This window comes from Sinocyclocheilus rhinocerous, unplaced genomic scaffold (assembly GCF_001515625.1).
Source record: "Sinocyclocheilus rhinocerous isolate Xijiao unplaced genomic scaffold, SAMN03320098_v1.1 scaffold946, whole genome shotgun sequence".
NCBI lineage: Eukaryota > Metazoa > Chordata > Actinopteri > Cypriniformes > Cyprinidae > Sinocyclocheilus > Sinocyclocheilus rhinocerous.
In genome coordinates, this window is record NW_015633151.1 from 926,410 (window position 1) to 941,745 (window position 15,336).

General features: G+C 35.7%; 1 protein-coding gene across 1 annotated transcript in view; it reads left to right on the forward strand.

The window, feature by feature from the left end:
* LOC107743202 (dynein heavy chain 11, axonemal) overlaps nt 1-15,336 on the forward strand; it is an 85,670-nt gene that overhangs the window by 12,773 nt on the left and 57,561 nt on the right. The window contains exons 19-37 of the mRNA XM_016556346.1: nt 253-369; nt 529-615; nt 716-874; nt 964-1,047; nt 1,166-1,324; nt 2,440-2,562; nt 2,642-2,764; nt 4,280-4,504; nt 6,472-6,563; nt 6,688-6,814; nt 7,473-7,622; nt 8,021-8,254; nt 10,341-10,472; nt 10,995-11,155; nt 12,246-12,402; nt 12,676-12,821; nt 12,902-13,018; nt 14,430-14,568; nt 14,648-14,740. Coding sequence (XP_016411832.1) covers nt 253-369; nt 529-615; nt 716-874; nt 964-1,047; nt 1,166-1,324; nt 2,440-2,562; nt 2,642-2,764; nt 4,280-4,504; nt 6,472-6,563; nt 6,688-6,814; nt 7,473-7,622; nt 8,021-8,254; nt 10,341-10,472; nt 10,995-11,155; nt 12,246-12,402; nt 12,676-12,821; nt 12,902-13,018; nt 14,430-14,568; nt 14,648-14,740 — 2,625 coding nt within the window. The remainder of the gene's footprint in view (nt 1-252; nt 370-528; nt 616-715; nt 875-963; nt 1,048-1,165; nt 1,325-2,439; nt 2,563-2,641; nt 2,765-4,279; nt 4,505-6,471; nt 6,564-6,687; nt 6,815-7,472; nt 7,623-8,020; nt 8,255-10,340; nt 10,473-10,994; nt 11,156-12,245; nt 12,403-12,675; nt 12,822-12,901; nt 13,019-14,429; nt 14,569-14,647; nt 14,741-15,336) is intronic.

The following is a 15,336-nucleotide window of genomic DNA, read 5'->3' on the forward strand; positions in this document are numbered from 1 at the left end:
GAAGATAATACTATTTAGCAAATTTCTACATGAATATCAGTCTTTCGTACTGTACATTGTATTATTGTGATGCCTAAATTCACTTGTAGGATTTAAAATGATTGATTAAAGTTTTTAGCATTGGCCATGTCATCTAAATAATTAGCAGTTTATTATTTTTCCCAGAATTTTAATATGCTTGCATTACTTGCATTACTAAAATGTTCTGGATGAAGAACGTTTACTCAACTGTAATGTATTTAACCGTATCAGGAGTTGCCAGAGAAGTGGAACAACATGAAGAAGTTGGCCTGGACATTGAAACATGAGGTTGCTCCTCTTCATACTGCAGAGGTGGCTGTTATCCGCAGGAAGTGTGTGGCCTTTGAGGTGAGGTTCTCATTTGCTGATGGCTTAATAGTGATTCAACTGTAAACTTTCAATTATTTAAGCAAAATGAAATGTTTTTAGGTTTAAAAGTCTGAAGGTTTTTATTGCAACTTAAGGATAAATATGCTTATGTTTTTGCTGATTCATGTCTCTTCACAGAAAAAGCTGAGTCAGTTTCGAGAAAGGTTTAAAAGAGAAGCTCCTCTCCAGTACAACACAGAGAAACCATATGCTCGCCTGGATAAAGTAACTGATTATTGATTCTAATTCAAACAAACCATCATACCACACAAGTAATTTTCATTCATTACATACATTGACCTTTTGTTTATGCTGTGCTTGTTAGTGTCACAGGGAGATGCTAGGTTTAGAGGAAGAAAACGCAGATCTCCAGGAGTCCTGTAAGCTGTTTGAAGTGAGCAGCCCTGATACTAAGCAGCTCAGGCTCTGTCAGAGAGACATTGCTGTTTTGAAACAGCTCTGGGATCTGCTGCTTTGCGCTCAGGTGGTGATTTCATTTTTACCCAAAATAAAATACTTGAGCTTTCAGTTTTGCTTGAAGTGTCCACTTAACTTAATGCTGTGTCCTCACAGTGCAGTATAGCAGAATGGACAGGAACAATATGGAGAGAGATCAATGTAGAACAAATGGAGACAGAGCTGAGGAGGTTTACAAAAGTAAGAATGCTTCTTTCAATGTCCTAGAAAGCACCAAAATGTATATTTTTTGGAAGGGTTTTTAGTACTTGTCTATCAGCTCTGTGTGTTTCTAACATCTGACTTCATGTCTGTCCAGGAAATGTGGGTTCTTGATAAAGAGGCCCGTGTTTGGGACGTGTATGTGAGTCTGGACTGTGTGCTCAGGGATCTGTTGGCTTCTCTGAGGGCTGTGACAGAGCTGCTGAACCCGGCCATGAGAGACAGACACTGGGCCCAGCTGGTCAGGACTACTCGGGTGAGAAAGAGGGTGGCAAATGTGCAATAGAAATGCTATTTATCTTAGAGACTGGAAAACATATTTACTGTACTGTATTTTATGAACTATTTCAAATGTGTAGATTAAACAAACCTTTACCACTCATGGTAAAATGTTAGTTTTAAACAATTAAAGTTTTTTTTTTTTTTTAGCAATTTTATTATTTACTTTATCTTTACATTATTCTAAGTCAGGTTTTTTTTTCTTTCCTTGAACATTTTTGAGGTTGATTAACTTCTTTTGTATGTAAAAAGTAGTGCTGTCAAACGATTAATCACGATTAATCGCATCCAAAATAAAAGTTTTTGTTTACATAATATATGAGTGTGTACTGTGTATATTTATTATGTATATATAAATACAAACACATGCATGTATATACTGAATGTGTGTGTATTTATATATACATAATAAATATACACAGTACACACTCATATATTATGTAAACAAAAACTTTTATTTTGGATGCGATTAATCATTCGACAGCACTAGTAAAAAACAACTTCAGCATTCTGCTAAACTTTTTATTTGTGTTCAGTTTACTGTAAAAATATATTAAAAAGGTATACATGAATCCTGCACACTGCTATAGCTTGCAAATAATATTTTAATACAACTTTCGGTCATGTGACTTTCATCAGACATTGTCTTGTTTTTCAGTAAAAATTTCTAAACATTTAAAAAAAATATACATTTACTTTCATTTTTACTTTTCATTCTTCATTTTATTACTTAATTCAAAATTCAAATTCAAAAAATCTGATTTTTTATATGAGATAGCCTCACAAAATGTTTGTTAAATTTTGCTGAAAACAACACTTACTATCATGTCATTTTGCTCCTTAAATATTTGTATATTGTTTTAGGGATGTTTACATATTTTTCTGGAAGACAACATCATAATAATAACAACAACAACAACAAAACAACTGTTATATTTTATTATTAATATTATTATTATCATTATTATTATTATTATTATTAGTGCAATACACCACATGCGGGCCAGTAAATGATGACAAGTGATATTTCTTTCATCGTTTTTTACTCATGTTCAATATTAGTTTTCACATGTTTTTATACTGTTCTCTTAGGTTGATTTCACTCTAACTGAAGAAACATTTCTTGAGGATTTACTGGCTTTGCAGCTGCACAGATATGAAGATGTGGTGCACAGTACAGTTGGGAGAGCAGTCAAAGAGATGTCCACTGAGAAGGTTCGATCTCTCACAAGACTTTATTTGCTTTGATACATTTCTGAAAATAAGAGTAATGATTTATTCATTTAACTTAAAGGTTTTGACTGAAATCAGCCAGATGTGGACACGGATGGAGTTTTCCTATGAAGAGCATTACCGTACCGCTGCACCAATGCTGAAATGCAGTGATGAACTTATTGAGAGTCTGGAGGACAGTCAGGTATGAATATCTCTGAAATGTCACATGGATTTAGCTGGATGGTTTGAACCAAATCTTACACTGATAGCATGCTCACTTAGCATATCAGAAAATGTTAACAAGCTGTTGCTTGGCAAAATAAGCTTGGTGCGGCCGGGGGCTTTATCTCCTTCTCTAAGACCGTCCCACTATGCCGAGAGAACGATCTTTAATTGTTAGCCGCCTGTATTCACACGTCTGATTTATAGAGACCACACATTGCTGGCTTTGTTATCACGCTGTATGTGTAGGGGCCAAAATCTAGCCAAACACAATAAGTCTGCCGTCTGTGCGAAACCGGCCCCCTTACACCCACATGTCTGAAAACATTAAAGACAACAGAAGGGCACACAACATGGACACAAAAACAACAGGCACATCGCACTGGAGAAACCAAAACTCAAATATTTTTTGGATTACTTTTTGCGAGCCTAACAAGAGTCAAGCCTCATCACCTCCAAATGTGATTTGAACTTTAGGCTGTAGACTATTCATCTTTTTAATGTTATTTTAATGTTTTAGTGTTGTTATCATTTTTAATATTTGTTTATTTTGCCATTATGAACACAGTAACAATACATCAACATCAAAAACAAATAAAAAGTTCAGACATAATTGCATGTAATACAATAGGAAATAAAGGTTTTAAAGGGGTCATATGATGCTTTTTTAAAGATCATTATTCTGTCAATTAAAATTCTAATTGTTTCTTTCTAAGATTAATTATTCTGTTTTATTCACACTAATTCCAGTGCTTATATTTTCTCTGATGGAAAAAAAAAATGTTCAGATACCTAAATGAATTGTTTGCCGTTTAAATAAATAAATAAAATAATTAACTAACTAACCTGTACACCGTAGACCAATCACAACAGACTAGGCCATCTGACCAATCAGAGCAGAGCAGGCTCACGGAAAGGAGGAGTTTAGAGAGACTGAATCTTTGAACTGCTTTGAACGAATCGTTTGAGAATCGCTGGAAAATGAGGTGATATTAAATGCATATTTTGAGAAAACGAAAGCGTTTTTTGACCTTGCATGCATGTAATCCTATTGTAGGAGACTCCCAAAACAATATTAGGAACCGTAAAAGTGGCATAATAGGGGCACTTTAAACAATATATATTCACTAAAAATGCATTTTCTTTTCTTTGGACTTTGTGTACAATTCCATTACCAAAAGTATAAGACACTATTTTAACTCATTTGGCTTTTCCAGTGATTCCAGTGAAGGCATATCTTAAAGCATACAATGGCATTTTAGAAAACTGTGGGCCGCTAATTTCTTGTGTCTTAATGGAAGCCTGAATCACGGACAGATGAGTGGGATCAGTTAAGGAGGACCAACTTAGGTTTTATAGATCATAAAAGATATATGATATAAGATAGATAAGATAACTTTATATAATATAGATTTATAACTATAAGAAACTGTACAAGAAACTGTTCAACCTGGTGGCTGCTGATAATATGCATCTCTATATATTTCTCTCTCAGGTGCAACTGCAGGTGTTGCTGCACAGTAAGCAGGCGGCGTTCTTCCATCGGCAGGTGTTGGAGCTACAGGCCCAGCTGACTCGGGCTGACTCAGTGCTGTTGCTGTGGCTGGAGGTGCAGAGGACCTGGGCTCACCTGGAGAGCATCTTCATGGGCTCCGAAGACATTCTCCACCAACTGCCAGACGAGGCACATCAGTTCAGCTCCATTGATTCTGACTTTAAGGTATGCTTGAATTCATCTCACATGCACTGATTACTGGTGTCCTGCATGGAAAGTTTTAAGGTTAAGGTATGTGATTTTTGTAAAGGTTTGTTGAACATAAAAGATATTCAGAATGATAAGTGTAGGGGTCAGTTGGTTTTTTGGTTAAGCTCATTTTGAAATGTTAATATGTAAAAAATATTCTATTGAAATTAAACTAAACATAACATGCAGTGCATAATAAAACCAAGATATGTCTTTTTTTCTGTACAGATTAATAAATTATTGTTATAAATTGTATAGTATGTAAGAGCAGTGACACAATGCCTTGCTCATGGGTTTAATTCCTAAGGACCACAAGTACTGATAAAATGTAACCTTGAAGTTGCAATGTAAAAAAAAATGCTGGTTTATATTAGTACTACAAGTAAAATAAGTTAATTATTAATATAATAATATTTATCTTATATTAAATAGTATTAAACATATATGTGACCCTGGACCACAAAACCAGTCATAAGTAGCACGGGTATATTTGTAGCAATAGCCAACAATACATTGTATGTGTCAAAATTATCGATTTTTCTTTTATGCCAGAAATCATTAGGATATTAAGTAGAAATCATGTTCCATGAAGATATTTTGTAAATTCCTATCGTAAATATATCAATACTTAATTTTTGATTATTAATATGCATTGCTTAGAACAGCGGTTCTCAATTCCAGTCCTCGCGTACCCCCGCTCTGCATGTTTTGCATGGCTCTCTTAGTTAACACACCTGATTCAGATCTCGTTAGAAGTGAGCTCCGTGCATGAACTGTGTTCCGATTGACATGGTCCCTACACAGTGTCCATTGCTTCCTACTCCCTGAGCAGGGGAAATCCGTTGAAGTTTACTTCACTTCGGAATATTCATTTACAGATTTGCGCTGCGCCGCTGCCTGCAGCGTCTTCACACACATACGAAACTTACTAGAGAAGCGTGAAGTGGGACATAATATACCTCTGTAAATAAATACAATTTAAATTCACGTCTCGCACACTTAAATGCCCTTTGTATGGAACATATACGCTCCATTCAAACTGGAATCATGGCGGAATATCCGGTAATGTCCACTTCGCAGGGCACTTACAGTCAAATATAACAAACGTCTGAAGCAATAAGAGAAACATACAAAATGTGCAGAGCGGGGGTACGCGAGGACTGGAATTGAGAACCGCTGGCTTAGAACATCATTTGGACAACTTTAATGGCGATTTTTCTCAAGTTTTGATTTTTTTTTTTTTCACCCTCAGATTTCAGGTTTTCAAATAGTTGTATCTCAGCCAAATATTGTCCTATCTTAGCAAAACATACATCAATGGGAATCGTATTTATTCAGCTTTCAGATGATGCATAAAACTCAATTTAAAAAAATTGACCCTTATGACTGGTTTTGTGGTCCAGGGTCACATTAAAAGTAAACTTGTACCAATTGCAGTGATGTTCGTTCCACTTTTGACCATTTTGAATTTGATTATTCATAGAGAAAATTGGTAAAATGGAGTGGAAAATAATTAATTTAATTAAATTAAGGCCCAGTTTAATATTAAAGTGTCTTTAACTACTACATGCTAATATTTAAATTATTTATTTGATACAGTGCACTTATTGTGTATGCACGTTTAAACATTGTAATTATATTTTAAAAAAAATACCTTCATGTAATTTCATCAGTAATTCATTTTTGACTCCTTAACCCTCCCTTAAACCTACCTATACCATTAAACCTTAACCATATCCCACTTAAATGGCAGCAAAAGTGTTTAGCAAGTATATTGTACCTAACAATACATTTAAAAAAAAATAAAAGTAGGACAAGGCATTATTTAAATTAAATTAAATTAAAGATGTTGTTATAATGATGAAAACATTGCAGTGTGCTTGCATTTGTCAAGTATGTAAATACTTGTATATATATTTACTTTTGTGTATTGATGTGTGAAGGACCTTATGTTCAAAAGTGGCAAAACAAAAAATGTAATTGCTGCCACCAACAAGCCCAATCTTCTTCCGATGCTTGAAGATCTGCAAAGGAGGTCTGTGAAAATTTAAGTTGACTCTTTTTAAGTAAACTCTTTTTAAGAACTTTGTTACACGGTTACACATTATCTTAAGAGAGATGCATAGAGAATTCTGCTGATTTCCTGTTGTCCATTCTAGACTGGCTGTATGTGAGAAGGCACTAGCCAAATACCTGGAGACCAAGAGAATGGCTTTCCCACGATTCTATTTCCTCTCTTCAGCAGACTTACTGGACATCCTTTCTAAAGGCAGACAGCCCAGACAGGTACTGCTGTATTAGTTAGCATTTAACTTTAACTTCATTTAACTTCATATAACAGTCTGTCTATTAGTTTGAATTAGTTTGAAAGTTTAATTCGTTTCAGATATCTCTAATTATACAGCTCATTTCAGTATCACAGTAATCCATAAACAGGTCATCTATAAAGTATGCAGTCTTTACTGGTATTTGTAATAATGGTGACCGAGATTCACAGAAATGTGTTTTACATTGTACCATATTTCCTCATCTTTCTTCTCATTTGCATACAGTAACCTTTATCTCCATGATTAAACTTTTTTTATCATCACAGTGATAATTCCAAGGGCAGCGCTTCGCTGTGAAATATCATTACGATAAAAAAATGAAAGTTCTACACTCGGATTGATTCTGACCCTGGCCACCTCCTTCTTTGAGCCGATCCTCCCACATATGTGCAGGTTTTCTCCTGAACCGTTCAACCAGAACAGGGTCAAAGTGCTTCATCTTGTTCTCATTGAACCTCGGTTATAATAAGAATTGCAAATACATCCACAATCATATCATTATCTACGGATATGCCCGTACTTAACCATACATAACTGTGCAGATTGATTCACAGAGGTGCTGTGTACAGTATATTGTTCTGTGAAAACAATGCTTTATGGTTTTTATTGCTTTTTAGGTTACCCGTCACCTGGGTAAGCTGTTTGACAGTATGACTGATCTGGAGTTTTCTGACAAGGAGGGGGAAAAGGCCACAGCAGCGGTGGGAATGTTCAGCAGAGACGGAGAATATGTTCCATTCTATTCACCGTGTGACTGCGTTGGGCCGGTAAAACCCACATTCAAATCAAACTGGCATCTAATTAAATCAAACTCGGATATTAAAGTTGTAACTTTTTTTTTTAAAGTTAAAGGCAAACTTAAAAAAAAAAAATTGTAAAAATATTTTATTAAATATGAATATAAATGTGTTAAAATGTTGATTATTTATCTATTAAATACAATCACATATTTTAATTAAATTTAATTAATTAATTAAATAATACAATTATTTAATTAAATATGGGTTTAATTAAAACTACATAAACACCAGTTACACTTTGAAATATACATACAGGTAGAAATAACTTTAATGTAAAAATTAGGATATCCCAGCCAACATGGTATTATATAGGAAAAAAAAAAGAAAAAAGATTATTTCTTACGGAGTGAGCTGTTTCCTGTCAGGTTGAGCTCTGGTTGAAGTGTCTGGAGGATGTGATGAGGGAGGGAATGAGGAGGCACATAGCCGAGGCCGTTGTCGTATATGAGGAACGTTCGCGGGAACATTGGGTCTTGGAGCTGCCGGCTCAGGTGGTTCTCACCGCCTCTCAGATCTGGTGGTCCGCTGACATGAATCTTGCATTTGAGCGGCTGGCCGAGGGTTTTGAGACGGCACTCAGAGACTACAACAAGAAACAGGTCAGTCGGTCATATGTATACAGTATTGCACACTTTTTTTTTAACACGTTCATAATTGTGAATCAACTGAACGAATGACACCGAGTAGATTCTTGTTCATGAATGTGATGTCTGTTTCAGAGTTGTGTTCACACTGAAAACATTGACTCTTAATTGGAATTTTTTTTAATTAAATAAAAAGCATACAGTGCAAACCAGTGTCATCTGGTTCGCAAACAAATGACTCTTATGAGCCAGTTCTTTTTAGTGAATCAAAAACAGACAGCACAACCAGTGTAGTCCAGTTCACAAACAAGTGTGTCTTATGTGCCATTTCTTTTTTAGTGAAGCAAAGACATACCATACAACTCGTATAGTATGGTTCATGAAAACTGACTCTTATGAGCCAATTCTTTTTAGTGAATCAAAGACATGCCAATTCCTTTTAGTCAGTCAAAGATATGCCACACAACTTGTGTACTGCGATTCATGAACAAATTACTTATATGTGCCAGTTCGTTTTATTGAATCAAAAACATACAGCACAACCGGTGGAGTGTGGTTCACAAACAAATGACTCCTATAAGCCAGTTCTTTTTAGTGAGTCAAAGTCATACCACATAAGTAGTGTAGTACGAAAAACATACAGTACAAGCAGTGTAGTCTGGTTCACAAACAAATTACACTTATGAGCCAGTTCTTTTTAGTGAATAAAAAACATACAGCACAAACAGTTTAGTGTGGTTCATGAACTAATGTCTCTTATAAGACTTTTTTGGTGAATCAGAAACATACAGGTCAAACATTGTAGTCCGGTTTGCAAACAAATGACTCTTATGAGCCGGTTCTTTTTAGTGAATCAGAGACATGTCACACAACCTGTGTACTACGATTCATGAACACATTATTCTTAAGGCCAGTTCTTTTTAGTGAATCAAAAACATACAGCACAACCAGTGTAGTGTGGTTCACAAACAAATGATTCTCATGAGCCAGTTCTTTTTAGTGAATCAAAAATACACTGCACAAACCGTTTAGTGTGGTTCATGAGCAAATTACTTTTATAAGTTTTTTATATAAGTTTAAATTTTTGGTGAATCAGAAATGTACAGGGCAACAATTGTAGTCCGGTTTGCAAAAAATTGACTCTTATGAGCCAGTTCCTTTTAGTGAATGAAAAACATAGTGTAACTTGTTCACAAATAAATGACTCTTATGAGCTGTTTTTAGTGAATCAGAAACATATCAAAGAACCATTGTAGTACGATTTACAAACAAATGATTTTTTATGAGCCCCTATTTTTAGTGAATCAAAAACATGCCATGTGTTGTCCATTTCAGGAACAAATAACTCTTAAGACCCTTTCATTTTGAACAGGAGATTTACATTATTGCAGATACTAAAAGTCTCCAGTCCTTTCTGCTCCTGTATGTAGACCCTTTACTTTTCTAGGTAGCGCTAGACGTTTTTTTCAGGCACAGATAGAGCACATCTAAAGTATGAACGAGGCAATGATGAAGCCGTCGAAAAAACACTCCTGCTTCTTCGTTGTAAGTATGATGAAGTGAATAGTGCTGATCCGTGTAGACTGCCACAAGCATGTCCACATATCGTCCCTGCAGCGTCAGGATCTGTCATCAAGCGCAGGGAAGGTTAGCATGTCCTTGGCCGGCGTTTGAATAATCTGCCTCTTTCCCTTCAAGCCCCTGATTGGAGTCGCTGTCAGACAGCATGGGGTGATAAATGCAGTACAACCTAAGCTGCTTTTACACCAAATACAGGCAGGAAAATTACATCTCATTTGCCTGTCTGTGACAGGGATCCACGGTATCGCCTCTTAACCGCCTCCCCCCAACTCACACACACACACACACACACACACACACACACATATATTGGCCCAGCGCTCTCATTCATATCGTGGGGGGATTTCTCTGATGAACACATGACCCTGAGCCCCTCTCAGCGCAGTTATTACCATCCACTTCTCTCTGGCATGTAAATTGATATAATTACTGTAAGCAGGGGCCACAAAGCTCACTGTATGCTCTCACAAGCCATCATTGTGCCCTCTGAAACTCTAAAATATCTGCCTTGCTTCTCCAGATTGCCCAGCTAAACTCCTTGATAAACATGTTATTGGGGGAACTGAACCCGGGTGACAGGCAGAAGATCATGACCCTGTGCACCATAGATGTTCACGCCAGAGATGTGGTCTCCAAACTCATCGCTCAGAAGGTTGGGTCATGTTTACTGCGCTTCGTAAATAATGATCATGTCGACTAAAGGATGCTCTGTTTCCTTGTTTTAAATCATTTAGTGGTGTTTGGCACTCAGTCATTATTTTAATGGGCTTTAAATTGACAAGCAGTAATTGATTAATTAATTGAGTTGGGAGCATTTAGACTTTTTATCTCTCTTGAAGTACTAGAGTTGTTTTATTAAGTGTTTGAGACCGTTTTTATCATGACCCTGTGCACCATAGATGTTCACGCCAGAGATGTGGTCTCCAAACTCATCGCTCAGAAGGTTGGGTCATGTTTACTGCGCTTCGTAAATAATGATCATGTCGACTAAAGGATGCTCTGTTTCCTTGTTTTAAATCATTTAGTGGTGTTTGGCACTCAGTCATTATTTTAATGGGCTTTAAATTGACAAGCAGTAATTGATTAATTAATTGAGTTGGGAGCATTTAGACTTTTTATCTCTCTTGAAGTACTAGAGTTGTTTTATTAAGTGTTTGAGACCGTTTTTATCCAGGTGAGCAGTGCTCAGGCGTTTGCCTGGGTTTCTCAGCTCCGCCACAGCTGGGATGAGGAGCAAAACCACTGCTTCATCAACATATGTGATGCTCAATTTCGATATTCCTATGAATATCTGGGCAACACGCCTCGTCTGGTCATTACACCTCTTACAGACAGGTAACTTAACAGCTAATGGTTTGGACTAACTAAGCTAAACTAATTTGACATAAATGTTTTTTTTTTTTTTACTTTATTTTTATTTTAGATTTTACAAGAAAATGTATTATGTAGTATTAAGGAAATACAGGGGAAAAAAAACAATCAAACAAATAAAACAATAGAACAAGAGGTATCCACTATATTTTTGTAGTAACACTTTATAATATTAATATTATAACAGATCAGTAGTTCATGTAAATTCCAATTTGCATTTATTAAATATGCATTTATTTAAATTTATAAATAAATTGATTTCTTTAAAATAAATTTCTTTTATTTTTTGAAGAAGAGCATTCTTTTTTTCTTATTTGAAACTTTTTACCATACCTTCAACTGTTGTTTTGGTCTTTTTTAAAATTACCTTTCTTTAGATTTTATTGTTTTACCCTTGTCACAGATAAATTAAAAGTCATTATATAATTATTATTACACTTAAAAATGTTGAAATTATCATTTTTTAAATTATTTTTTTTTATATAAGTTTAAAATATTTTATATAAGATTCCCAAGACCGTAATTTCCACAGTGACTAACAATTAAACCCTTGAAGAAAAATTTTCTTAAAAAAAAGAAAAAGAAAAAATAACACATTGTACTTGGTTAGGGAGAAAGAGTATTGGTAAAGATATTTGGATTTAATTTTAGGCAAGAAATGTAATGGAAACAAAGAAAAATCAAGGTAAATAGTATATTTTTATTGTACATTTTAGCTGTAATTTTGTAAAATTATGCAAAAAAAAGTAATTTTTTTTAAACTATTGCTAAGTGCACATACATACCATGCTAGCCATGAAAATTTCATAATGAAATTAGCTGTAACACATCAGAAGAGCCATTATATAACAAACATGTTTGAAAAGTCATTCCCACCCACATCATTTCCACCACATAATGCAGTTAATCACAAAAACGTACAGTAATTTGAAATGGAAGTGATATGTTTATGACTTTTGAAAAAAAAGTAAAAAGTATGTTTGTTAATGTTATAAACAAGCCTCACCATAACTGTATCTATATATTGTTTGAGGTTGCATTTTTGTAATTGCAGATGCTATATAACACTGACTCAGTCACTGCACTTGACGATGAGCGGTGCTCCAGCGGGACCGGCTGGCACAGGAAAGACTGAAACCACTAAAGACCTGGGCAGAGCTCTGGGGGTCATGGTGTACGTCTTCAACTGCTCTGAGCAGATGGACTATAAGGTAAACATACCAGCAGAAATGGGACTCAGCAACCTCAGGACAATTATGAGTGTATTCTCGCTTCAGATGAGCTCCTAATGCATATAATTACTTTGCCGAATAGGATTCTGCTTCTTAATTGAAAGAAATCGATGAGTGATTGTTTGAAACTTTATCACAGTTGGCTGATGTTTTGTTTTGTGAGTTTTGTCCTTAAATACTGTTGGTTTAGTTCTTTTAAGTTTTTAACGGAGGACGCAGTGAAGTGTTTCCTTCACTTGTGTCATCGTTCAGTCCATAGGGAACATCTTTAAAGGTCTGGCACAAACTGGAGCTTGGGGCTGCTTTGATGAGTTTAACCGAATCACTGTGGAAGTGCTGTCAGTGCTGGCAGTACAGGTGAAGACCATACAGGATGCCATTCGCAACAAGAGGAAGAGGTAAGGTTTCTTTCATTTTTAGATAATCTGAATGGTTCATATGAATTATATAGGCATGTTTTAACTATTGTCCCCTGCAGGTTTCTGTTCCTAGAGGAAGAGATTAGCTTGAAACCCTCTGTTGGGATCTTCATCACAATGAACCCTGTATATGCTGGACAAACTGAGCTGCCGGAGAACCTCAAAGCACTTTTCAGGTGCAGCTTGATTCAAATAAAGATGTTTTTTGTTAATCATTTTATTTATATTTTTTTAACCAGCAAAGGCATTAGCTAAAATGTGTTTATGTAGTGAAAAAATGTTTGACAATATTTTTTTTTAGTCATCGATAAAGATAAATACAGATTTAATAAAGATATATACACACATCATGTATATACAGAAAAAATACAAAATACATACATGTAAGTGAATAAACAGATATTGCATTTACGTTATTTTTTAATGTATATATAATAAATGTGTGCTCAAGTTTGGGAGATTTTTTATTTTAATTTTTTTGAAAAAGTCTCTCATGCCCACCAAGGCGCATTTATTTGATTTGATCAAAAGTATAGTGGGAACAGTAATATTGAAAAATATAGTAGAAATAGTTATATTGTGCTGCTATTTTTGTGAAAACCTTGATACACTTTTTCAATATTTATGATAAATAGAAAGTTACCAAGCAATGATTTTTATGACAATATTAAAGTATTTACTGTCACTTTTAATCACTTTATTGCATGCATCCTTGCTGAATAAAAGTATTAATTTCTTTAAAAAAATCCTACATACCCATATATAAAGTATACATATTAAAGGGGTCATATGACGTTGCTAAAAAATAACATTATTTTGTGTATTTGGTGAAATGAGATGCGTTTATGTGGTTTAAGGTTCAAAAAACACATTATTTTCCATATACTGTACATTATTGTTGCTCCTCTATGCCCCGCCTTTCTGAAACGCGACAATTTTTACAAAGCTCATCGTTCGGAAAAGCGAGGTGTGCTCTGATTGGCCAGCTATCTAGTATGTTGTGATTGGCCGAATACCTCAAGCGTGTGACGGAAGAACATTTGGACGGTGTTATGCAAATCTTCCCACACAGTGATGTAGATGTGGGGGCGTGTTTAAACGAGGCATTTTAGGAGGGTGTGGATGAGTCTTAACTTTTATAAAGAATATATCTTTGGGTTTGAGACTTTAGTCTTTGCAACTTTAGGGATCTTATCTATTCACGAACAGCTTGTAACACTCCAAAGAGAAAGGAAAACTTGAAATCGCATCATATGACCCCTTTAAACAATCTCTAATTATTAACTACATATTTAATACGTTTTACTTTTTTATTTTTTGGAATGTTGTTAATATTATAATTATCAGTTGATATTATAATTATGGACAACTGAAATGTTAGTTTGACCAACAAAAGAATTTAGTAAAATGAACTTTAATTAATATAACATGACAAACAAAGTAAAAGCCTAGATTTAAGCTGTTTGCACCAGCTGACCTAACACATTGTATCAGATTGTATTTAATGTCACATGTAAAACAGATGATGTCATTTCTTTAAACGCTGTATCAGCATTGTATAGAGGAGTTCATGAATGTGTTTGGCAGGCCGTGTGCAATGGTGGTTCCTGACGTGGAGCTGATCTGTGAGATCATGTTGATGTCTGAGGGATTTCAGAGCGCTCGGGTTCTGGGCAACAAGTTCATCACCCTCTACAGGCTCTGTAAGGAGCTGCTCTCTAAACAGGTACGCTGAGCTAAGAGTTAAGGTGCCACTTGTCCTGTTTGTGCCTGCTTTTGAACTACATGTATATTCTCTGCTGTAGGATCACTATGACTGGGGACTGCGTGCTGTCAAACCTGTCCTGGTGGTTGCTGGAGCTCTCAAAAGAGCAGATCGAACAAGGCCAGAAGATCAAGTAATGGAAATTTGTTTATGTGCTTGATGCATAGTAGGGTTGGGCCGATAGACGATGACATCGTCCATCGCCGATGGCTGATAGACATCACGATGTTGAGCCGGCATCGTGATCCCCAACCCCCATTCCCCCCGCATCCCAATACCGTGTTCGGAAAGAAAATGACGTGTAGGCGGAACCCCTAAAGGGAATAAATATGAGATGGGAGGAAAATATATATTTCAATATTTTTCCTCGCAGTTGTATAATTGGGTAATTATACTACATGTATATTTCGGCATTAGGGAGCCGCTATTATACCTGGCATTGAAACTGGCATCGTGCTTTTGAATGCACGATCGCTTTTAGTTTCACTTTCGAGATTCTCGATCGCACGTACTCTGTTTATACTATGGAGCGGCAGTACTTGCCACACATTTGACAGAGATTTACAAGATTCTGCAAATCATTCACCATCGTCCTCAGTCATCTCTCATTACTCTGTTTATGTGGTAAGTGTGCCGCTCGTGTCCGGCGTAGACACGGTGTTAGGAATTGTGTTTTCCCTTATAAGGATTCACTCTTCGGGCACACCCCCTAACTCTTCCCCCTCCCCC